Here is a 19904-nt window from a genome sequence, read left to right on the forward strand (position 1 = left end):
GTGTTTCTTTTTCATTCACAGTAGTTCACTTGTTAATAAAAATGTTAAGACAGATTATCACATTTGAGGTAGAAAACTTTATTTAACATACTTAAAATTATATATAAAAAATATGCTTGTGGCGTATTTTCTGAACGTGTTAACTCGGCTGTTGGAAGGGAAATTAAGCTGACTAGTTGGGTACTAATACTTGAATAGCAGCATTGACATTTATGCAGTATCAAACCCACAATTAACAAAAAGGTAAACGGTAAAACACAATAAATAAAAAGGGAAAAACTGCCTATTCGATTAGAAGGTATATTTACTTGAGACATTGTCTTGAGTGGCGCTAGAGCAAAGGTCATTCAAAGCGTTGGGCATTATACTCCAGGGAGGATGAAAGCATTCAGTAAACATCTAATTGAGATTCTCAGATTGCAAGAGTGGTAAGCCAATGACATAAATTATTTACACAACCGCAAAAATCAAAGATTGTTTCTTGTAGAACATGGGTAATGGAGCCACCACCTAATAATTGTCGTTTTATTTCTAAAAGGTTATTACATGCATTCCAATTCCTAGGTTGTATGTGATACCGACCAAAATCATTACAACTGCAGAAATAGCATCACTGTTGATAGATTAATATTTAAAATAATAAAATACACCAATTCAAATGAAAAGAGCAGGACTGATAAATTGAAATATTACTTCTACATGACAAGACCTGTCGGACAATAAATGGAACGGGATGCTCCTAAAGCCTGATTTATACTCAATGGTTGAACACTGTCTTGTACCGAAAATAGATTTACAAGCTCACGTCATGCTGCCTGCGATGCATTGTGAGCTTGTAGATCTGCAATTTTTCCAATCATTTACTACTGAACTTCTGAGTAGCTAAAATCCTTGCATTAAGCAAGATCATATGCTAACTAAATTAGGATCAATGTCTGGAGACAATGAAAATTGTCTTCCAGAGGCACCAAGGTTTTGAAAATGGATAAACTTCAGTTGAAAACGAATTGTTAAGAAATTGCCATACACATTACAGCAGCAGCAACTCCTTTAAAATCACAAATATATAATATTGTAAATAAAGTAAAATGTTAAATAGGTGTGGTTTTACCATTCTAAAAATATTTAAAAAAAACATTTTAAAATAGGTATGGTATACCATTCTAAAATGGAATTGATTAAGGTTGAAACGTTATGTGTAACTGAAGTATATCCACTTCAAAGACCAAGTTCCTGTTACCACAGTCGCAGATACGATTTGGCGTCAAAGTCGGAAACTTAAGTAACGTAGTTACTAGCAGCATGTGAGATTGATTCAGTAGTGGAATCTCTTCTCCTCTCACACAGAACTGTCCACGTTGCACTGATCTTGTGCTTGAGGCAGGTCTGCATTCTCTGGTCCTTTTGGAGGGCATGTTGTTCTTTATCTCAGATACTCGTACATCTCAGCATCCAGAGATATGAGACCGAAGTAAGACAGCACGTTGACAAAGGTTCGGGTCAGACTCATCATAGCCATCTCTGATCTGTGGAGCAATCGAATAATTACATGACAAAGGTTCGGGTCAGACTCATCATAGCCATCTCTGATCTGTGGAGCAATCGAATAATTACAGACTCTTCCAATTGCTGCAGGCATGAGGATTTTCAGCGGACATGTACATGAATAAATGAATTGGGGTGCAACAGTCGATTGAAAATTATTTTAAAAAGATCGGATTTCCATAGCCAATCTTGTTTGTCGCGAAACTTAAGTATGAAATAACACTGGTTAATAAATTCATTGAAATTAATAAAAATATATAAACAAACATGCTTTTTGATTGTTCGATTAATCAAAATGTAAGGAGAACATGATCGCTAAGAAAATAATCCATAGTTGCAGGTCAGGTTGCAGCCCTAAATTAATGTCAAACTGCACTGCTCCTTACCTCAGAGCAAACTCGAACTTGAGGCTCTGCCAGCTAGAACACATCCAGCGGAACGCCCTGAAGTTGCACAATATCCCTGGACCATCTGCCTGGAGCTTCCCCACGCTCCGCACAGCACTACAGATAAAATAACATTCAGGAACAGATGAGGATACTATAACTGCACATTATTATTAACGGTTAGAACTGTAGACAGAAAACACCAGTAAATGCTAAGCTCTGTTACTATTGTTTCTGTGGTTGTGACGAATCCTTGCATTTCCTGATCCTGGTTCTGATAAGCTCACTTCACCAGGCTTTCCCCAGTACCACAGTGGATAGTCTGACGGGCACGCACCGGGGTGAGTTGTCCAGTATTCGTTATTGTACCCCCACACAGATGCAGAATCAAGTAGCCTAGTCTTTACAAGTTAGAATAAAAAACATGAAATCATCACGAACGTACTATTTTAGTATGCCAAATTAGTATGAGAGACTTTTAATATGTGTCAGAGCTTAGAAGCTATTAAATAGTACATGCGATGCATACTAAATTCAAGTGGTGGAAGAAGTACTCAAACCCAGTACTTGAGTCAAAGCATATCTATGTGTAGTACCTCTGCTTTGTCAAAAGATGGGGTACTTCGCTAACATTCCGTTCCCAGAAGGAGCAACTATTTAGGCACTCGAATACAATAGTATATTGAAAATAGCATGCGGTTTAGTATATAGTACATTAGTATGTGATTTCAGAGGCAACCATGGACATGCAAAACAAAGCAGTCAAGTAATTAAAGAAACATGCTGAAACCGGCAAAGCAAATTGATCCCAGTCTGTCTTCAGATGTTCTGAAGTTCTGAAAACACGACAAGTCTTCTTGCACTAACCTCTTAGCCATTAAAAAGTAGCGGTCCACCGGTGCTCCCAGACTGATGTTGATGCTGCGGACTGTGTTGAGGTTGCGGAAGACAAGGAGCATGGGTCGGGGCATCGCTTTCAGCACCTTCATGATGCTGTCAAAGCGATGCACGGCCATGTCTCGCATGTAGGTCGTCTCCTCTCTACTCAGAATGTTGGAGAGACCCAGCTCTCGCATGTTGATTGGTCGCTGTAGCAGCATCTCACAGAAGAGCAAGTACTCTGCAGGGCATACGCAACAAATTTCATTAATGGTAAATCATTGATAGTTGTTTTATAAGCGGTTGAGATGAATGGACATGAAATGCATTAAAGCAAATTTTAAATAATTTACATAACACATGAACACATTTAACAGCCCTTACCTTTGACCCCAAGGGCACTGGAGAACTTCTGCATGGCTGCTTCATCTCGCAGAACTATAGACCTCCACAGTTCACAAAGAGCCACTCTGTCACTGGAAGTTCAATAGATATTATGTACTGTATTGGAGCCGATACTAGAGTTTTAAAGCAATTCAGTATTTTAACACAAAATATAAACAAACTCACGTTTGACTGAGATATTCATACAAGCCATGGTCCAGTAGTACCAACTCTGCCTTGTTATCAGGGCCACGCCTCACTAGAACTGTAACTTCTGTGTTAGTTATATGGTCATAATCCCATTAAAAAAACTCCTTCGAATTTGAAACAAATCCTATTGGAATATTTTATAGATCAATAATCCAATAGGATTGATCGTTCCAAACTTTTTGGGAGGCAAATGAAAATGTTGTATACCGTATCCACTTTTATGTAATGATAACAGACACACACACAATTGCACTCACCATTGCCAGGGTGAGGATCAGCATGAATGAAGCCAGTGTTAAATATCTGCTCTGAAAACGTCCGGATCAGTTTATCAGCAGCCTGAAAGTAAGGCACATATAAATGATAGAACAGTGATAGAAGGACCCTCAGGTTGGTATCCAGATTAGACCACGGACCCCTATAACTCTGAATGTACAAATGGACATGTTATTTCTTGATAACAGACCGCTCTGCTCTATAACAAACCGATGTCTAATCAAAGCCTCGGAGCACCTGCTTGCACTGCTTGGATTTTATGCTGTATCCAACATGACAGCCATGTAAACAAACACACAATTTCATTTAGAGCTAAACATTGCTCTCAAGAATGTTTTTGAAAACATTTGAAGCGAGAAATAGACAATACAGTACCCGGAAATGTATTGCATTCGATCAACACTCTTGTTGCGCTCAGCGGAGCCAACTTGGAATACTTTACTACCGTAAGCAAGGAAACTCTTCGTTTTGTTGTCACTTTTGGGTACATTTATTAACTTATATGTATTAAGTAGCTGTGTAATAAGCGGTGGTTGTTGATAGATCATCTATCAACAATGACCATCTAGCCATACATTATCCCTTTCTTATAACGGCAGAGTTATCATTGGCTACTACATTATATCATCCCGTTATCACATCACTTACGTCTTTCAAACTCAGTCCTTGTCGTTTAATCTCTGCTACGTTGTTGATCTTGCACCCTTCACAGAACTCGGCTGTCATTACTCTCTTTGAATTGGGGCAAAAGAAACAAGCTTTAGTGACAATCAGGTAGCGAAAAGAAGGCATCCGCGAGACCACAACCATGCAGAGTAATCTCACCTTACTGGTTTGTTCCCAGAAGACTTTAGGTATGACGACGAATTTGAAGTGTTTAAGTTCCTCTGCGCACCTCTCAGAGTTTCTGGCCTCGTTTTCAAAGTCCAACTCTTGAGCCAGAGTCCCCTTCAAGTCCTATAGCAATTAGAATAATCACCAGTATTACACATAATATCAAATGTATATATTAAGAGTACGCAAAATATAATATATAATGCCGGGATGCTCAGACCTTGAGGACCCATCGAAATCCAAAGCTGGGGTGCATGAACTCTACAATGTCGAGGAGATATTCCAATGTGCTAATATCTCCCTCAAACCGATCCCTGAGATCAATGTATTGTACCTTCAAGAAAAGAGAGCACCTTTACAAAAGATACAAAGTACCTAAAATGTAATAACATACATTAGTCAGAATCTATGTTTTATTAATATACAAGATGGGAATTGTTTACGGTATTGTCCAACAGTCCAAACTAATAGGCTAGTTATTTTAATCAGGCCCATAAGAGGAGATAGTGACAGACAGTGAGTATAGCTAAATGCTCATACACTAAATACTAAACACTAAGATACTAAACAAAAGGAATGTCCAAACTGAGGTTGGACATTCATCACATTGATGTGGGAATATAAACCAAAGCTGTATATTCCCACATTAATTCTGTAAATGCAGCCTAACAACTGACGCAATATGACTACCGGTAGTATTTTGTATTTCCGGATTGAACGGAAGATACACAGATTTTAATGGTCCATAGTGCTGTACAAAACAAAAGTACCAGCTAAAAGGTGTGGGATGAGAAAATAGATAAAGCATTTACAATTTATGGTAAAGCCTGTTTTCTTATCTGCCAGAAATAGCCGATGCACAAGCTATAATGCACTGTGAGCTTTTAGAACGTCTATTCACACATGAAAGTGTGTGGGAAAGGTATGTCGTACTTCCAAACGTGAGTTTGTGCTCCATCTGGGCAGCACTTACCTTCACAGCAACAATAGTTCCATCCAACAACTCTGCTTTATGAACCTGGGCTAAGCTGGCAGCTGCTATGGGATCGTTGTCAAACTTCTTGAATATCTGTTGGGGGGTTTTATTGAAATCTTCTTGGAAGAGAGCGTCCACCTTTTAAACAAAATAAAATATATAACATGACATTAAAACCTTTAGTCTAGGTTTATATGTGGGTGACTGGGTGTATGACTCACTGCAGTTTGAATATTAATCGATTTGACTGTGCTAATTTGGATTCTGTTTCCGGTTAGTTCTTACCTCTTTGTATCTCCTGTCCAAGGCCTTGTCCTCTAAAACCTGTATGGTGCGAATGTATTCAGGGGGCAAGAGGTGGTTGAAGGAGCACAGGCCTTGTCCAAGTTTGATGTATATTCCACCATTTTTCACAGCTCCATATACCATTTTGTCTGCTGCCCTCTGGTGGCAAGCCGACATTGCATCCAAATAGGGTTGGCTGCTCTGGCAGGGGAGGACACATGTACAATACAACATAGTATTTAAGAATAATAGCAGAGATATGTCGTCACACATGGGAAATACTTTTATGATATATTCTCTCTTTTTTTAAAAGGTCTTTTTAGGTGACAAGCTTACCTCATCTAGCCCACGTAATGTCATGTTGGTCGTCCACCAGTAATCAAATGAGATACAGAGACCAATGCGCACAGATCTGAGGACACAAGAAGGCTTGACATCACTTAAGCAGAAGCATGGATTCCCCACAGCAAATCCATGGCATTCGATGACATTGGGGAACGATGACTGTTGGTGATCCACCCACCTTAAGAACCGACCACTTCCCTCAATCTCAATCTTCATTTTCCTCCGCTCACGAGTTTCTGACATGGCGTACTGGATGCCGTACAGCGAAGGCACACCAGCAAGAACTGCGAGAAACATCTTTTTCATCAGTCCTCTGCTCTTCCCCTCCCTGAGAGAAAAAGAAAATGTCAATTTACTATAAGGTATAGCCTATTGACCATCATGTAAGAAGACCGCACGGCAAGTTAGAATTGTCTAGAATTGAACTATGTTCTAGGATGGAGACTCAGTAGTTAACAAACCTCAAAGAACTGAAGGTTCTGGTGAGTGGGTTCAGTGTTCCTGGGTGTTGACATCTGTGGAGCAGGGCCATGTGTCGTAGACACAGCCTTGACTAGAAGAGAGACATACAGATAGTTGTTTGTTGTTTATTTACAGTAGAGGTCCTAGCTAATGTTGTTATTAGTTATCAGTCCAAGAATTTAAAAGTTTCTTTGGGTCACTGATGCCTAGCTCACAAACACATGAGAGGGGCAGGGGCAACCCATTTTAAACAACATATAACATTGAGAACTATTGTTTTTTTTTGGTTGCGACCAACCACGTGGCCAAATAAGAGTCTCAATAATTCAGAGTTCAATTCAGTGTCAGTGGCACGGACAGGGAAGGATTAACCCCCATAGCGCACGTGCAAGCAACATTTTTGTGTTTTTATCATGTTTTTGACCTACATTTGACAAAAATTAGGGGTTTTCAACTGATTATGAACCAGGGACCACCACGCTGACTAATAATCAACCTGGGGACCACCACCCTGGCTAAGAATCAACCTGGGGACCACTGTTGAGTTGAGTGAGGGGATATTAAAATTAATATCAAATTTGTTAATTTGAGGTGAATTAAATCAAGCCTCAGTAATTTAATATATGCTAGTCGTCCGGAGCTATTCCTTTGCATGGTTGCCCTTACTCTGTTCTCTTAACCTTCCATATTAAACTCATAGATAGGGCACATTTGACATTTCCTAATAGACTCAACCAGTCAATCCGGTTCACTTTCCCTTGAAATTGAAACTCCCTTTCTGTGGAAGTTCTTGACATCCGACTTCCCAGTAACTGACATTGATGTCATCATACATCACCAGGTCACTTAATGAACTAGTTTGTTTCCCAACTAGTGGTCAATAAAAAACATACTAAATGCATGGCCAGGGACCACATGCAATACCTTCACGGACCACCAGTGGTCCACGGACCACCAGTTGAAAACCTCTGAACTAAATCAATGGCCAATGAAGGGCCCCAGGAGCCCTTTTCAGGGTGTCAAACCCAGTACTGCGCAGCCCAATTTCCCCGAAGGGCCCCTGAGAGTCAAGGGCCCCTGGGCCACGGCCCCACTGGCCCAATGGCTAATTTGTCCCTAATTTATCCCTGGGCACGGTGAACTGCCACAATCTAACTAACGGTGGCGAGTGATGCTTTGTTGAGTTGTGTGCACGCAGAACAAGATGACACCAGGCAGTATCACACAAGTTCTGAAGTTTAATACACACATAGATAATATATACACTAGTATTGGGCATGTGACGTCACCAGCAGATATGAGACAAGGACAAGAACAGAATGGATGTAAATAGAACATGCATCTCGTATCATTAGTATTTTGGAATATATTGTGATAAGGATAGGGACACTAATAAGCTAAAAGCTTCCGCCTATGCCTTTTCGATCACCTTAAAATAACTGTTTAATTTGTAATGTCTCTCTGAAAAAGGAAAAGGTCTAAATAAACTATTCATTCATCATTGTGCACAGACGTCAGTCTGTCTGATAAAGTAGTTGATGGTCATCGTATCACGGCGGGTATCAATTATGCTTATGTTTGAGTGATTCGCCACATGTATGTACTGGGTCAAGCGGTTATGGTCATAATTCATGACAGTATGTGTGTGTGTGTGTGTGTGTGTGTGTGTGTGTGTGCGTGCACGTGCATGGTGGGATGCCCCATCAAGGCCACTATCTCCAGCCAAGATACTTTGTTGTTTTCATTGACTGTCTGCATCTGAGGACACAATGTTTTCACCACTGACAAATTGATGTACAGATAACATTAGCCCTAATGTCAGGGACCTGACCGACCGTAGTGGATTTTTCAAAGCAGCTCACTTCACAATGATGAACACTTGGAAAAGGATAGTATGACCACGGAATATTACCAACACCTATTTTGCCTCGTTTCATCTGATCTCCTGCGACATTGAAAAAACAACAAAAAGTTTTCAATTTCCCTTTGAAAGTGTCAAACTGCAGATTGATTCAATGCACATCACAATCACAACATGGCTGAAAACGTCTCCCCATCATCCAGTCTGAAACCGAACCTCTTCTCATACTCTTAAAGGAGAATTCCATACTAAAAGGCTTTCTTACCTTTCTTTGTAGTTGTTACGTCCCCATCAAAGAGGTCCAGGTGTTATTTTGTGCAAAAGCTCCTTATTGGCTATTTCCCCTACCATAAGCCCTAAATTAATTGCATTGAATTGAATGGGATGTATGGGGTGTTGTGCTAATTTGCTTATTTCCATCTAAATAAGTAGTAAAGTGTGCCGCTTGGGTTATTATTTACATTATGAAGAGAGGATATATACAAAAAATATATTATTTTGAGCGATGGAAATAAGCTTATTAGCACAACACCCCATACATCCCATTCAATTCAATGCAATTCATTTAGGGCTTATGGTAGGGGAAATAGCCAATAAGGAGCTTTTGCACAAAATAACACCTGGACCTCTTGGTGGGGAATGGGGATGTAACAACTACAAAGAAAGGTAAGAAAGCCTTTTAGTATGGAATTCTCCTTTAATTCCTACTTCTAGCATTTATTGTTTCCCATTTTGAAAGATTGTATGAAGGTGTCTGTACTTGTTCTGTTGTTCACATAGGCTATATTATTTATAATGAATTGCATTTTTATATGCTTTACAGCAAATGCTGTTATTTAGGTAGAATGTTAGACAGACACTAGGTTGGATGTTTATACCTAGTATAAGTACCATACTTTCGTTGAAGCATGTCAATTACTGTCTCAATTCAGAAGGTGAAAGTGTTTCCTTTGCACTCTATGTATTAGCCTTGGATTAGCCCAATTTTTTTGATTCTCGTAGAGGTTTCTTTCGATTCAGAATCGTCAGAATCGAAAAAAACCTCTACGATAATTAATGTTGGGCTAGCCTTGGATCAAGATGGTCATCGATATGAGTCTCGTATCAAGCCTCAAGGCTATCTATTTATCTGACCAGAAGATATGGGTTCAACTTCATGACTTCATGTCATGACATGAACTCTGTTCTATACTTTGTCGTTCTGTCCGGATAAAACATAAGTGTCTGGTAAATGCTGCAGAGCAATACAAATACATAAGGAGCCACTGGGATGTCATGTGTATTAACATTTATATAAAGTTAAACAATTTAATCTCATGACTGCAGTCGTTGCTAACATGACAATTCAAAACAAAACATTCACAACTATGGATTTACCACTTTGAAGGTCTCCCCCGTCATGGTGCCGGCGTCCCACTCCCACACTTCCTGTTCAAGAAAAATAATAAACCAGAATATTCCTCCTATTTCTATTGTAACCTTGGACTTATGCCTCCCTGTTGCTACTAACTAATAGCACAAATTATGATTACCCCCATCTCTCCTGCTGCTGCTACCATACATCATTATATTCTCGCGATAACCAGACGGCCTGCTATTGGTTGTATTCGACTGTGACGCAACATCGCGAGATTGTTATCGGCCAAAAAATGAACAGATCTACAAGCTAGCAACGCATCGCGTTCAGTAGCGATGCGACGCGTTGTTAGCATGCAGATGATCAGCAGATCTGTTATGTCAAGGTATATATACTCTGATATTAGGATACGACACTGACTGACTATTACAACAGTATCTGTGTAGGTGGGATGTATTACAAATATGGACACTAGTGCGCGCAGAGTAGAATAATAAATTGGGTCAATGTTGGGTCCCATAATATCAAGAGTGCTCATCGAAAAGAGTAATTCAAGTTAAAATAAAATAATAATTAAAAATAAAAAGGGGGAAAGTTACAGCATTGGTGTTGGGATATGGGATAACCTTTCAAAATCTCTCTCTCACACTCACACACACGCGCGTGACACGCACGCGCACGCGCGCGCACACACACACACACACACACACACACACACACACACACACACACACACACAAATGTAATATGTTAATATTTTATCATCTACCATTACTACTAAAATATTTGAAATATTTCAACCTGTCATTATTCTTTCCAAAATACATTGTCAGCATGTTTTTCAATTAATTATGCAATCCATGAGTAGGCTAATATTTCATCACTTACAACATCATCATCATCATCATCGTCACAGCGCACCGGATGTCGTCGTACGACCGTGTCGCACGCAGTCTCTTTCCTGTTTACGGGCGGGAAGAGCGAACCTGTGTGTGTTGCATTGATCACTCTGCTCTCCACAAGCAAAGCAGCACGTTTTGGCATTTATACCTCATCACACAGAGGCAAACATAAATACATATAAAAGCACACCATATTCTCTTTTTCTTAACGACCGGCACGACCTGGAAGGGAAGGGAAATAACCTATGTTTTATTAACGGAAAGTTGACGGTTAAGGGATTCTGAAGAGAGAACCACCAGATGGAGGATCCTGCAGATTCTGGTGGTGGTGGCGGTGGTGGTGGTAGCCCGGTGGAGGAGGGAGGCCCCGCGGTGCAGCAGTGGCAGCAGCAGGTGGGGGATGTTTGCTCGCCGGCCTCGGGTCTCCCTCTGCGGCTGGTGGAGTGGAAAGTCAAGCCCGGGTCTCAGGTGAATGTGGACTCCGTGCTGGCGCTATGCGTCCCCATATCCCCGGTGGAGAGGGAGGCCCCGGCGGCGGATCATTCAAACAGGCTGCCGCCGTCCGAAAAGAAGCTGAAGTCGGACCGTGCCGGAGTGGTGAAGGAGCTGTGCTGTCAACCCGGACAAGTCATACCCGCTGGGTGAGTGAGCGGACCCGGTGCCGTCCCCACCCGCTCGCCTCGTACCCACACACGGTCTTGTCGTTTACGGTTTCAGGCAACAACAACATTCGCAGCAACATAACACGTTAGCATGTTAGCGAGCTAACGATGCTATTAGCCGCTTCGCTAAAGCCTCGCTCATATTGCGTAGTGTGCGACGGCGTCAACATCAACATGTACAAGCTGGGCTGCTCTTTTTGACAAGCGAACGTTTACGAAACCATGCTGCCCCGTGTGTTGACTCGGTCGGAACATACACAGAGTTAACAGCGATGTGATGGTGACGGTGACAGGCAGGCAGGAGTCAATGATGATGGGCGCTCTCGCCTCTCTCATCCTCATGTGTTTTACACTCACAGCTTTTACTTTACACTTTGTGCCTGCGAGCTGCCTTGTAGTGTAAAATTCTGCGCTGTCGCAGAATTCAGTCGTAATTCCTTTTTTTGTTTGTTTAACAGCATTCAGCCCTGCTGTGTTATTAGATAACCAGTCGACTTTGACAGCAAACTACACCTGTTTTCTGGGTAAAAGTGTTACTTAAAATACGTAGAAAAATGTTTTGCTTTGCAGTCACTGTCAGTGCCGTGGTACTCACTGTGTGTGGTCATTGACAAGGTTGTTCCAATCCCAGCACAATGTGGAACACTGCCAAAGCAAGTGTCAAAATATAATAAAACAGTTGCAAATGGGTATTGTATATACAGTTGGGGGGGGGGGGGGGGGCATTGAGTAAACAGAGCTATGTTACATTGCATCATTATATTATGTAGTATTCACGGTAGGGGAGAACAGGGTAATGCAAATATTTCACTATTACTTCACCAGATAGAAGTTTAGGTCAATGAGAGAATTTATGAGAATACTGTCGCCCCATCTAAAGTATAAGTATAAAGTATAGCGTAGTGCTGAGGGAACTAGCCCTAGAATGGCTCTTGTTGTTTCATACAGTTTGTACAGTATTTCACATACAGAGCCATAGAACACCCTTCTTCATTTCTGTTCGGGTTCAAAATGCGCGTCCTAAATGTGATAAATGCTCCGTTTGTACTTGCCCATTCAATAATTCCAAAGACGTGGAGTGAAATATGGTCCTCTAGTTTCATATCCATGTGAAAGTTCTGTCACAAAATGTGTATTTAGTCAATTATCTCCACTTTTTCACGAGATGCACACGGACGTCTTTCTCTCCGGGCAAAGGGGCCCAGAATGACAGCTGGACTTCATTTATCAAAACTTCCTCTGATCACCACAAACGTCATCACCAACTGACCAGGGAAGCACAAATGTGTTTGGGTCACACAATTGGCAGGTGCCGTGCGATAGATGCTGGGTAATTACACACCACTTGCCAATTGTGTGACCCAAACTTTTGTGTTTCCCTGGTCAATTGGTGATGACATCTGTGGTAAACAACAGGAAGTATTGGTAAAATCAGTCCATCGATCATTCCCGGCCCTTTGCCCGGAGAGAAAGACATCCGTGTGCATCTCTTGAAAAAGTGGAGATATTTGACTAAATACACGTTTTGTCCCAGAACGTTCACATGGATATGAAACTAGAGGACCATATTTCAAGCTACTGGTGGTGGTGGTGTTGACAATATTATTCACATGGCATTATCATATATATTAATATTTTATTATACAGATTTGTTTGAAAATATGTTGATAATTTATGTTTATGTTATGTTTTTATTAGACTGCCTTGGAGATGAATCCCTCCATGTAATGGCATTGGAATGAGCTGTGTCAATATGGAATCCATGCTGTGTGGAATATCAGCATTTTTTAGGGCTAGCTAGAGCATACCTGTCAACATTGAGATTTGAAGATAAAACTTGGTCAATTCCAGTCCCATAAATAATGTGCCTTGAGTTCATCAAACAGTTAGCAGTTCCACCTCAGGCATCCCGGTTGTTCAACAAAATGCAAAACAAGGAAGAAACTCATAACCACAGTTCAGTAAAGTTCATTCAATACAAATATCCCATTTCAGATTATTTGTTTTGGTAGAAAAGGGGAACATTTACAGTTGTGAGCCATGAAAACAGGATCCTATGTTTCGGCAACACTGGTATATACAGTAGTAATAATAGCTGCCTGGGGTGATAGCATGTCCCTTTGGGGTTTGTTGTCATGATAGCAGCTTTATCTATGTTGTTGCATGTTAAAGCTCTAATCAGTCAGACACATGTGAACAAATCTGTAGCCCCTGCCACCAATAGCTTGAGCTCTTATTCCCTTGGTGATCATCCTATTGGACAACATGTTACATGTTTTTTAAACTGTTTGTTTGCCATATTTCTCAAGAAATGATGACAGTCATATTTGTCAGGTGAAACAAGTGCTGTCTTCGTGTGTCCCCCCCCCCCCCCCATATTATTATTATTGTAACGTGTATGTTTCTGTGTCACAACCTCGCAACCCTCGTTTGCGTTCGTTTCCGACGTTCTGTTCGTGGTTCAATCACAGCTGTCACAGTTGTCGCTTCTAAAGTGGCAACGGGGCACTAATATTGTATTAGTAGGAGACTAATGTGTCAACTAATGTGTTTCTTCTCTTTAGGGGTGTCATTGTCAGAATAGAAGAATGCAACCACCCCATAGTAATGAAGGGACTGTGTGCTGAATGTGGCCAGGATCTGACTCAGTAAGTACACACACACACACGCACACACACTCACACACACACACACACACACACACACACACACACACACACACACACACACACACACACACACACACACACACACCATTCTCATTTTGCAGGTGTGATATGTAGATGCTTGAGCTTCTTGCAGTAGGGGTGTGACAGTACACTAAGGGCACTTTCACACCGAACAAGGCGGACATGTTTGGTTCGTTTAAAACTAACCATGGTCCGCTTACCCCTTTGGTTCGGTTGGTGTGAACGTGCATCCGAACTATGGTGCGGATCAAAGAAGCGAACCATGGTCCGCTAAAAAAGGCCGGACTCTGTTCGCTTCCAAACCAGTAACGAACCATGTTGCGGTTTGTTACTGGTGTGAATGCATTCGGACTTTATAGAGGACCAAATACAGGACGATAGCCAAAATAGCCGTCGGGCGTTGGCAGTTGTGAGGCTGCATTAATAATTAGTTCTAAAAGCATGTCTTTTTTACGGGGATCGCTATAGCTGTCTGATTTTAATAGTAGACACATATATGTCGAGGCGCAGCGCAAATGTAATGGCAGCGTACGAGGTTCACATGCACAAAAATAACAGATGTACAAGTTATCGACATGGAATGGTACGGTAACAGTATGGTACACGATGCATGCTTGTAGATCTGTTTATTTTAAGCATGCGCCGCCGCCACCACGCAAAGTTATGACTAAGCCTGCGATGCGACCTCTTTTCTTTTTTTGACTATTTGGTTCGTGTCCACGTGTCATTTGTTTACATATTTGGTACGCTTTACAAAGTCCAAACGGACCAAAATCAAAATGCTAATATTTGGTCCTTGGTCCTTGATCCGGACCTTCTAAGCGAACTTTGCGTGTGAAAACGCCCTAAAAGATCAGTTTTGTTTTCGGGTTTGAAGCTACAGTTTGGTTAGTTTTCAGTACAGTAAGGGGGGCAATCATACAATTAAATGTCAGTTATTATTAACGTTTGTCATCAACAGTTCTTGATTTTTGTTATAACATTTTAAATTAAACATAATGGAAGCAAAACATTGAGTAAAATAATAGAAAATGATACAATAACTGTTCCATTAAACTTTCCTCTCAAACAGGGTTCACGATTTGTGGACCTAATCACAGCCAGTGAATTTACAGAGATGGGACAGTTATGTCTCAGAAGAACTGAAATAATTTCCCATAATCACTTATGAAAACTAAATTAGATGGCCCACGGCTTATGTATAATATTCTACTTGCTACTTATACATGCACATCTGTCTCAGGCATCATGCCTGACGAAGGTCCATAATCTGTTTTTGCACAGATCTGAGTGCGGAATCCTCCCTTTCTTTTTTCAAAGTAATGGCTTGAAAATAAATTCAAGAGTGCTGCAATCACTGTTGATAAAATGCACATGGACTCCCGTTGATGTGGATGCTGGCAACATTTTGTTAGAATAACTTACATTGGAATTCATTTTTTGAACAATGTCAATTGTGGAAATATACGCAGCCAGTTAAAAGCTGTGGACCTCAGGTATTCTCTATAAACAACGTTGATATTCTTTCCACGGCATGCCTGTTTGAGTCAAACCAGCTGCCAGTGAACACTGGCATGCCTTGCTAATTTAATCTGCATGTTTGTTGTTGCCCTCACAATGAGCTGCTTTTCTACATAATCACAATAAATGTTCAAGGTCCAGAGAAAACACAAACCACTAAATGCTTTACTCTTTTTCTCTCACAGACTTGAGAACAGGAATGGGAGACAGCAGGCACCCATCTCCACGGCAACGGTCTCCATGGTGCACAGTGTCCCTGAGTTGATGGTCAGCTCAGAGGTGAGACATGGGAGTCTAGGAACACCTGGGCTTAGTAGCCAGGCTATGGAAATTGGTGTTTAACAGTTAATTGAATTTATACATTTAATTGGTTACCGTTACTTTAACCTTAGATTTTTTTGTTTTGAATTTTTTATTTAAAAACCTCCAAAATTAGATCTACACATTCTCAACGCATCACAATGTGAGGCATTGTGAGCTTGTAGATCGGCTATGGCTCAGGAGGTAGAGCAGATTGTCAATGATCCCTGGGTCGGCGGTTCGAATCACGGCTCCTCCTGTCCACATGTCGAAGTGTCCTTGGGCAAGACACTGAACCCTCCAATGAGTCGGTTGGTGTAAGCTTGCCACCATAGAGCACCGAAGTCTGACGTCACTTTCAGTAGAGGGCGTCAGTCCCCAGGTTCATGTATTTGTTTAGTTGCATTGAAATCCCCATTGAGGCGATTTTAGATCGCCTCATATAACAACTGTGTTTGAAAAATGTCATCCCGGCCGCTTCACTCATATGGATATGAAGAATCAACTGACTGAGAGAAAACGCTAATGTTACTGCTGCTGAATTAGTTACATTTTCGCTAGAAGCAGACTGTATCATATATGAGTGACTGACTGTTGCAAACGATACAGAGAGACCTCCCTGACAATAACGCAGAGACAGCTTGTTTATTTTTGGACCACAACGCTTATAGTAGACGATATTAAGATCAACCCATGTTATTCTCCATAGAGAAATTACTTCCGCGAACCAGGGGAATCGTCGGGATGAGCGAGTTACGTCAGGATTTCGGTGCTCTATTGGTGTGTGAATGTCGGAAGTGAGGACGCTGGTGTCGACTGTTCGCCGCTTCACCTCCCAATGTATGAATGAATGAATAAAGCGCTTTGAGCATTTTGAAAAAGATATAAAAATGCAATTCATTATTATTCTTGTGTGACAGTTGTATGACAAAGCATAAAATATGGCATAATTGGTTATCGATATATATATTTCGTTTGGATTCATTGATATATAAAAAATAATAATAATAATCAAAAAATACATTGGATTACTCTAGTCTAAAATGTAATGTAATGTAAAAGAATAATCAGAGAAAATAATTGCTAGTTGCAAGACTAACGCCCCATTCACACAGAGGACGCTAGCAAAAAGCTGCTTCTAGCGTCCATGTTATCTTTATGCGTACTAGCATTTTAGTTTTGAAATTTGTAGCCTGCAATTACAAGCTTTTTCTTTTTTCTAGCTTGCTTTATTTCCCCTCTGGACTCAACATTCACAGAGCTTTTAAAATCTGTGTTCTATCTTAAAGCTTTTAGAAGCTGCTTCTAGCCAATCGGAGCACAGCGTGGTCTGAGGAGGTGGGGCTTAGCTCATTCAACAAGAGCAGAAAACCTCCGACCGCAGCAGCCCCGTCAGCTGTTTCCAATAGAGGCTGACTGTGGAGTGGGCTAAACACACAGACTGACCGTGTGTGAGAGAGAGCGAGCCGCTGTTTACAATCGCCGGGCAACAGCATCATTTATTTAAATTAAATAATTACCTTTATATCAGGAATACATGGGTTGCAATGCACATTGTGTGACCAACCCACGATTAATACCCACTTCTTCCACCCCCGAGGTCAGTGGTTGAAGCAGGTAATATATATACCCTGCCCACAGCCCACTTATCAGTGAACACACACAACCCCCTTGTGGAAATGTTTTGCTGAAGAAGGAATTGGTGAGCACTGGAGAAAAAGACCTGGCCATCACCCCCCGGGCTGCCGCGGTGATAATGGTTATTTATTAATTAAGTAATGAAAGTCAAAGTATGTTACCCAAGTCTCACATCAGCATTAAGTTTGCGTCAAGGTCATTTCTGGCAGTGAGAAGCACAGTCAGTGGTGAGGTCATTGCGCTGGGGCCGTGGGGGAGAGGAGATCTTCTCCCGTGATGAGAACAGCATGAGCGGTGGGTAGACATACTAGACAAGGGGGGAACCGTCGGGCTACAGACGCCTCCTTAGGTTATTTAACAGCATATTTACCAACATTATATTATTTAATTATCCATAAATAGGTTATGAAGTAACTAAATATAGACTTATTTCTCCTATTCTGCTATTTTACATTTACAAAAAGGCGCGCCTGTTCAGACTGACTATTTTCCGTCTCGTCTCAAGAGCACCACAGCTGCGATTTGAGTGTGACCGGGTGCCTTGAAAATGCCCACTTTCTGAAAGAAAAGCTGCTTCAAAATAATTTTATTGTGCCTTATTTTTCCAGCTTCTGCCGGTGCGAACAAAGCATAAGACAGTGGCTTATGCCGTGGCTCATGGCTTATAGAATATTGATCTGTACTAGATACATATTATTGGAGCTATGCTTACTGACCCATGTCACTCTCACCGTTCCAGCAAGCAGAGGAGCTTGGCAGGGAGGACCAGAAGAGACTGCATAAGAACAAGAAGCTGGTCTTAATGGTAGATCTGGACCAGACACTCATCCACACCACTGAGCAACATTGTCAGCGCCTGTCCAATAAGGTAATCTACTCCATCCTGCTTCAGCCTGAACTCTTAAGGTGACTCCAGGGTCCAGACCAAGGAAACTTGTCCAGACAAAGACTACTTAAAACTCTCATATTGCAACAGACTAGCATTTTCTATCTGCATTTTCTATCTGCCCATTTTCTATCTGCCGACGAAATATTATTTTCCACCATGCAAATTGCAGAAAGCGCTGGTTTGCTGTGTTGCCAGGTCTGCTTATTATAAGCAGCTTTGGGCTAGTTGTCCTGTAACATAGCTTAATATTCATACTGTAGTTGCCCGTTGCTTTATAGTCTAGGCTTATTTGGGCTTGCTGATGTAATAAAATAGCTGATGTAATAGGGCTCAAGTATTGAAACTGGTTGCTTCTTTTGGATTTGTTTTCACGGAATCTGGCAACACAGCGCTTCACACTAAAACAAACAAAGATAGCATTATCTTCGCTAGTCTTGTTTTGGAGTTGATTTGGAGACTAGAGTTGATTGATTGGTATTATATATATTAATTGAGAGTTGATATTGAGAATATGGCATCTAGTTCACACACTACACCAGTATAGTCCGCCCTGATACATGACGAGCAGACTAGAACTAGAAGTGTAATAATTTACTCCCCTCACTACAGCATGGATAGCGTCCCAACATCGGCAACCGTGCCATGTTCGGTTCTTCATCAACAGGTTCCGACGCGTCGATAAGGCGCTAGGGACGGCATCACGGCAAGCGACGGGAGTCTCCTGCGGACAGTCTCGCGACTGGAGACTGCCGATCGTCGGTCCAGTGTGAACCTGCCTTTAATAATCTCAAACCCAACCCTGGTGGTCTATACTAGGCTCCTTCCTTTTATCTTTTTTGTTCTACCTCTACAGTACACCAAATCTTTTCACCAAAAATGGTGGACCTGCAAGCTCACATGCTGCAGTTGCTTACAAGTTATAAAAGGTTTTAGGAAATATAAACAAAATAATAATAATATTCTACTTTAATTACCGGTAGTTTTTGTTGCCAAGACTCAGGGCTCTATTTTCATCCATGCTAAACCCCTTATCCCTAAACTACTTAGTTTTGGGGTTTTTTGCGGCTTTCGCCTTTATTGTCTCCACCAGGCCGAAGGCATGTGGGGAGAGTATGTTTTGCACTCCGTCCGTCCGTGTGTCCGTGTGTCCGTGTGTCCGTGTGTCCGTGTGTCCGTGAACAGCTAATCTCGGCCACCGTTAACCCGGTCGATGCCATATTTTGCACACACACTCCCTGGATGCCAACCATGAACCTCTGCCCCAAACTTTCCAGAACGGCCTGTTATAGCGCCACCAGGAGGCCGCTTTGTGCAAAACAAGTTTTTCGATGCCATATTTTGCACACACACTCCCTGGATGCCAACCATGAACCTCTGCCCCAAACTTTCCAGAACGGCCTGTTATAGCGCCACCAGGAGGCCGCTTTGTGCAAAACAAGTTTTCGCACAGTACACCTACAGATTTTGTCCAAACATCACGCAAATTGGTACACAGTCTCTCT

The 19904-nt window shown here is 41.4% G+C and overlaps 2 protein-coding genes across 3 annotated transcripts in view; one reads left to right on the plus strand and one right to left on the minus strand.

Annotated features, from left to right (window-relative positions):
• Positions 1–82: 82 nt before the first annotated feature.
• On the minus strand, positions 83–10013 carry adck5 (aarF domain containing kinase 5). 2 transcript variants are annotated; one of them, XM_083773431.1, is made up of 15 exons: positions 9821–10013; positions 6582–6673; positions 6299–6448; positions 6112–6187; positions 5776–5976; positions 5488–5628; positions 4735–4848; positions 4506–4637; positions 4329–4412; positions 3662–3743; positions 3381–3459; positions 3195–3286; positions 2799–3051; positions 1932–2048; positions 83–1526 (listed from the first exon to the last, which is right to left on the minus strand). In XM_083773431.1, exons 1-15 carry the CDS (start codon positions 9842–9844, stop codon positions 1424–1426), a joined length of 1740 nt encoding a protein of 579 aa, XP_083629557.1. In that variant the 5' UTR covers positions 9845–10013; the 3' UTR covers positions 83–1423. The 2 variants fall into 2 exon arrangements, with proteins under 2 accessions (XP_083629557.1, XP_083629558.1); XM_083773432.1 differs by lacking the exons at positions 6582–6673; positions 9821–10013 and having other exon boundaries at positions 5776–5971; positions 6299–6329.
• Positions 10014–10670: 657 nt separating this feature from the next.
• ctdp1 (CTD (carboxy-terminal domain, RNA polymerase II, polypeptide A) phosphatase, subunit 1) overlaps positions 10671–19904 on the plus strand; it is a 117728-nt gene continuing 108494 nt past the window's right edge. Inside the window, exons 1-4 of the mRNA XM_083774942.1 lie at positions 10671–11343; positions 13929–14012; positions 15761–15854; positions 18253–18381. Of these exons, the coding sequence (XP_083631068.1) occupies positions 11003–11343; positions 13929–14012; positions 15761–15854; positions 18253–18381 (648 nt within the window). The 5' untranslated portion in view covers positions 10671–11002. The remainder of the gene's footprint in view (positions 11344–13928; positions 14013–15760; positions 15855–18252; positions 18382–19904) is intronic.

The sequence above is a fragment of the Protomyctophum parallelum genome (assembly GCF_964188405.1).
Source record: "Protomyctophum parallelum genome assembly, chromosome: 1".
Classification (NCBI taxonomy): domain Eukaryota; kingdom Metazoa; phylum Chordata; class Actinopteri; order Myctophiformes; family Myctophidae; genus Protomyctophum; species Protomyctophum parallelum.

Coding starts and splice junctions, on each gene's coding strand:
- adck5 (XM_083773431.1), bottom strand. CDS start 9,844: ATGACGGGGGAGACCTTCAAAGTG. Junction 6,188..6,298: donor GGAAGTGGTCGGTTCTTAAG/GTGGGTGGATCA, acceptor TTGTGTCCTCAG/ATCTGTGCGCATTGGTCTCT. Junction 2,049..2,798: donor TACTTTTTAATGGCTAAGAG/GTTAGTGCAAGA, acceptor TTTTATCTGTAG/TGCTGTGCGGAGCGTGGGGA.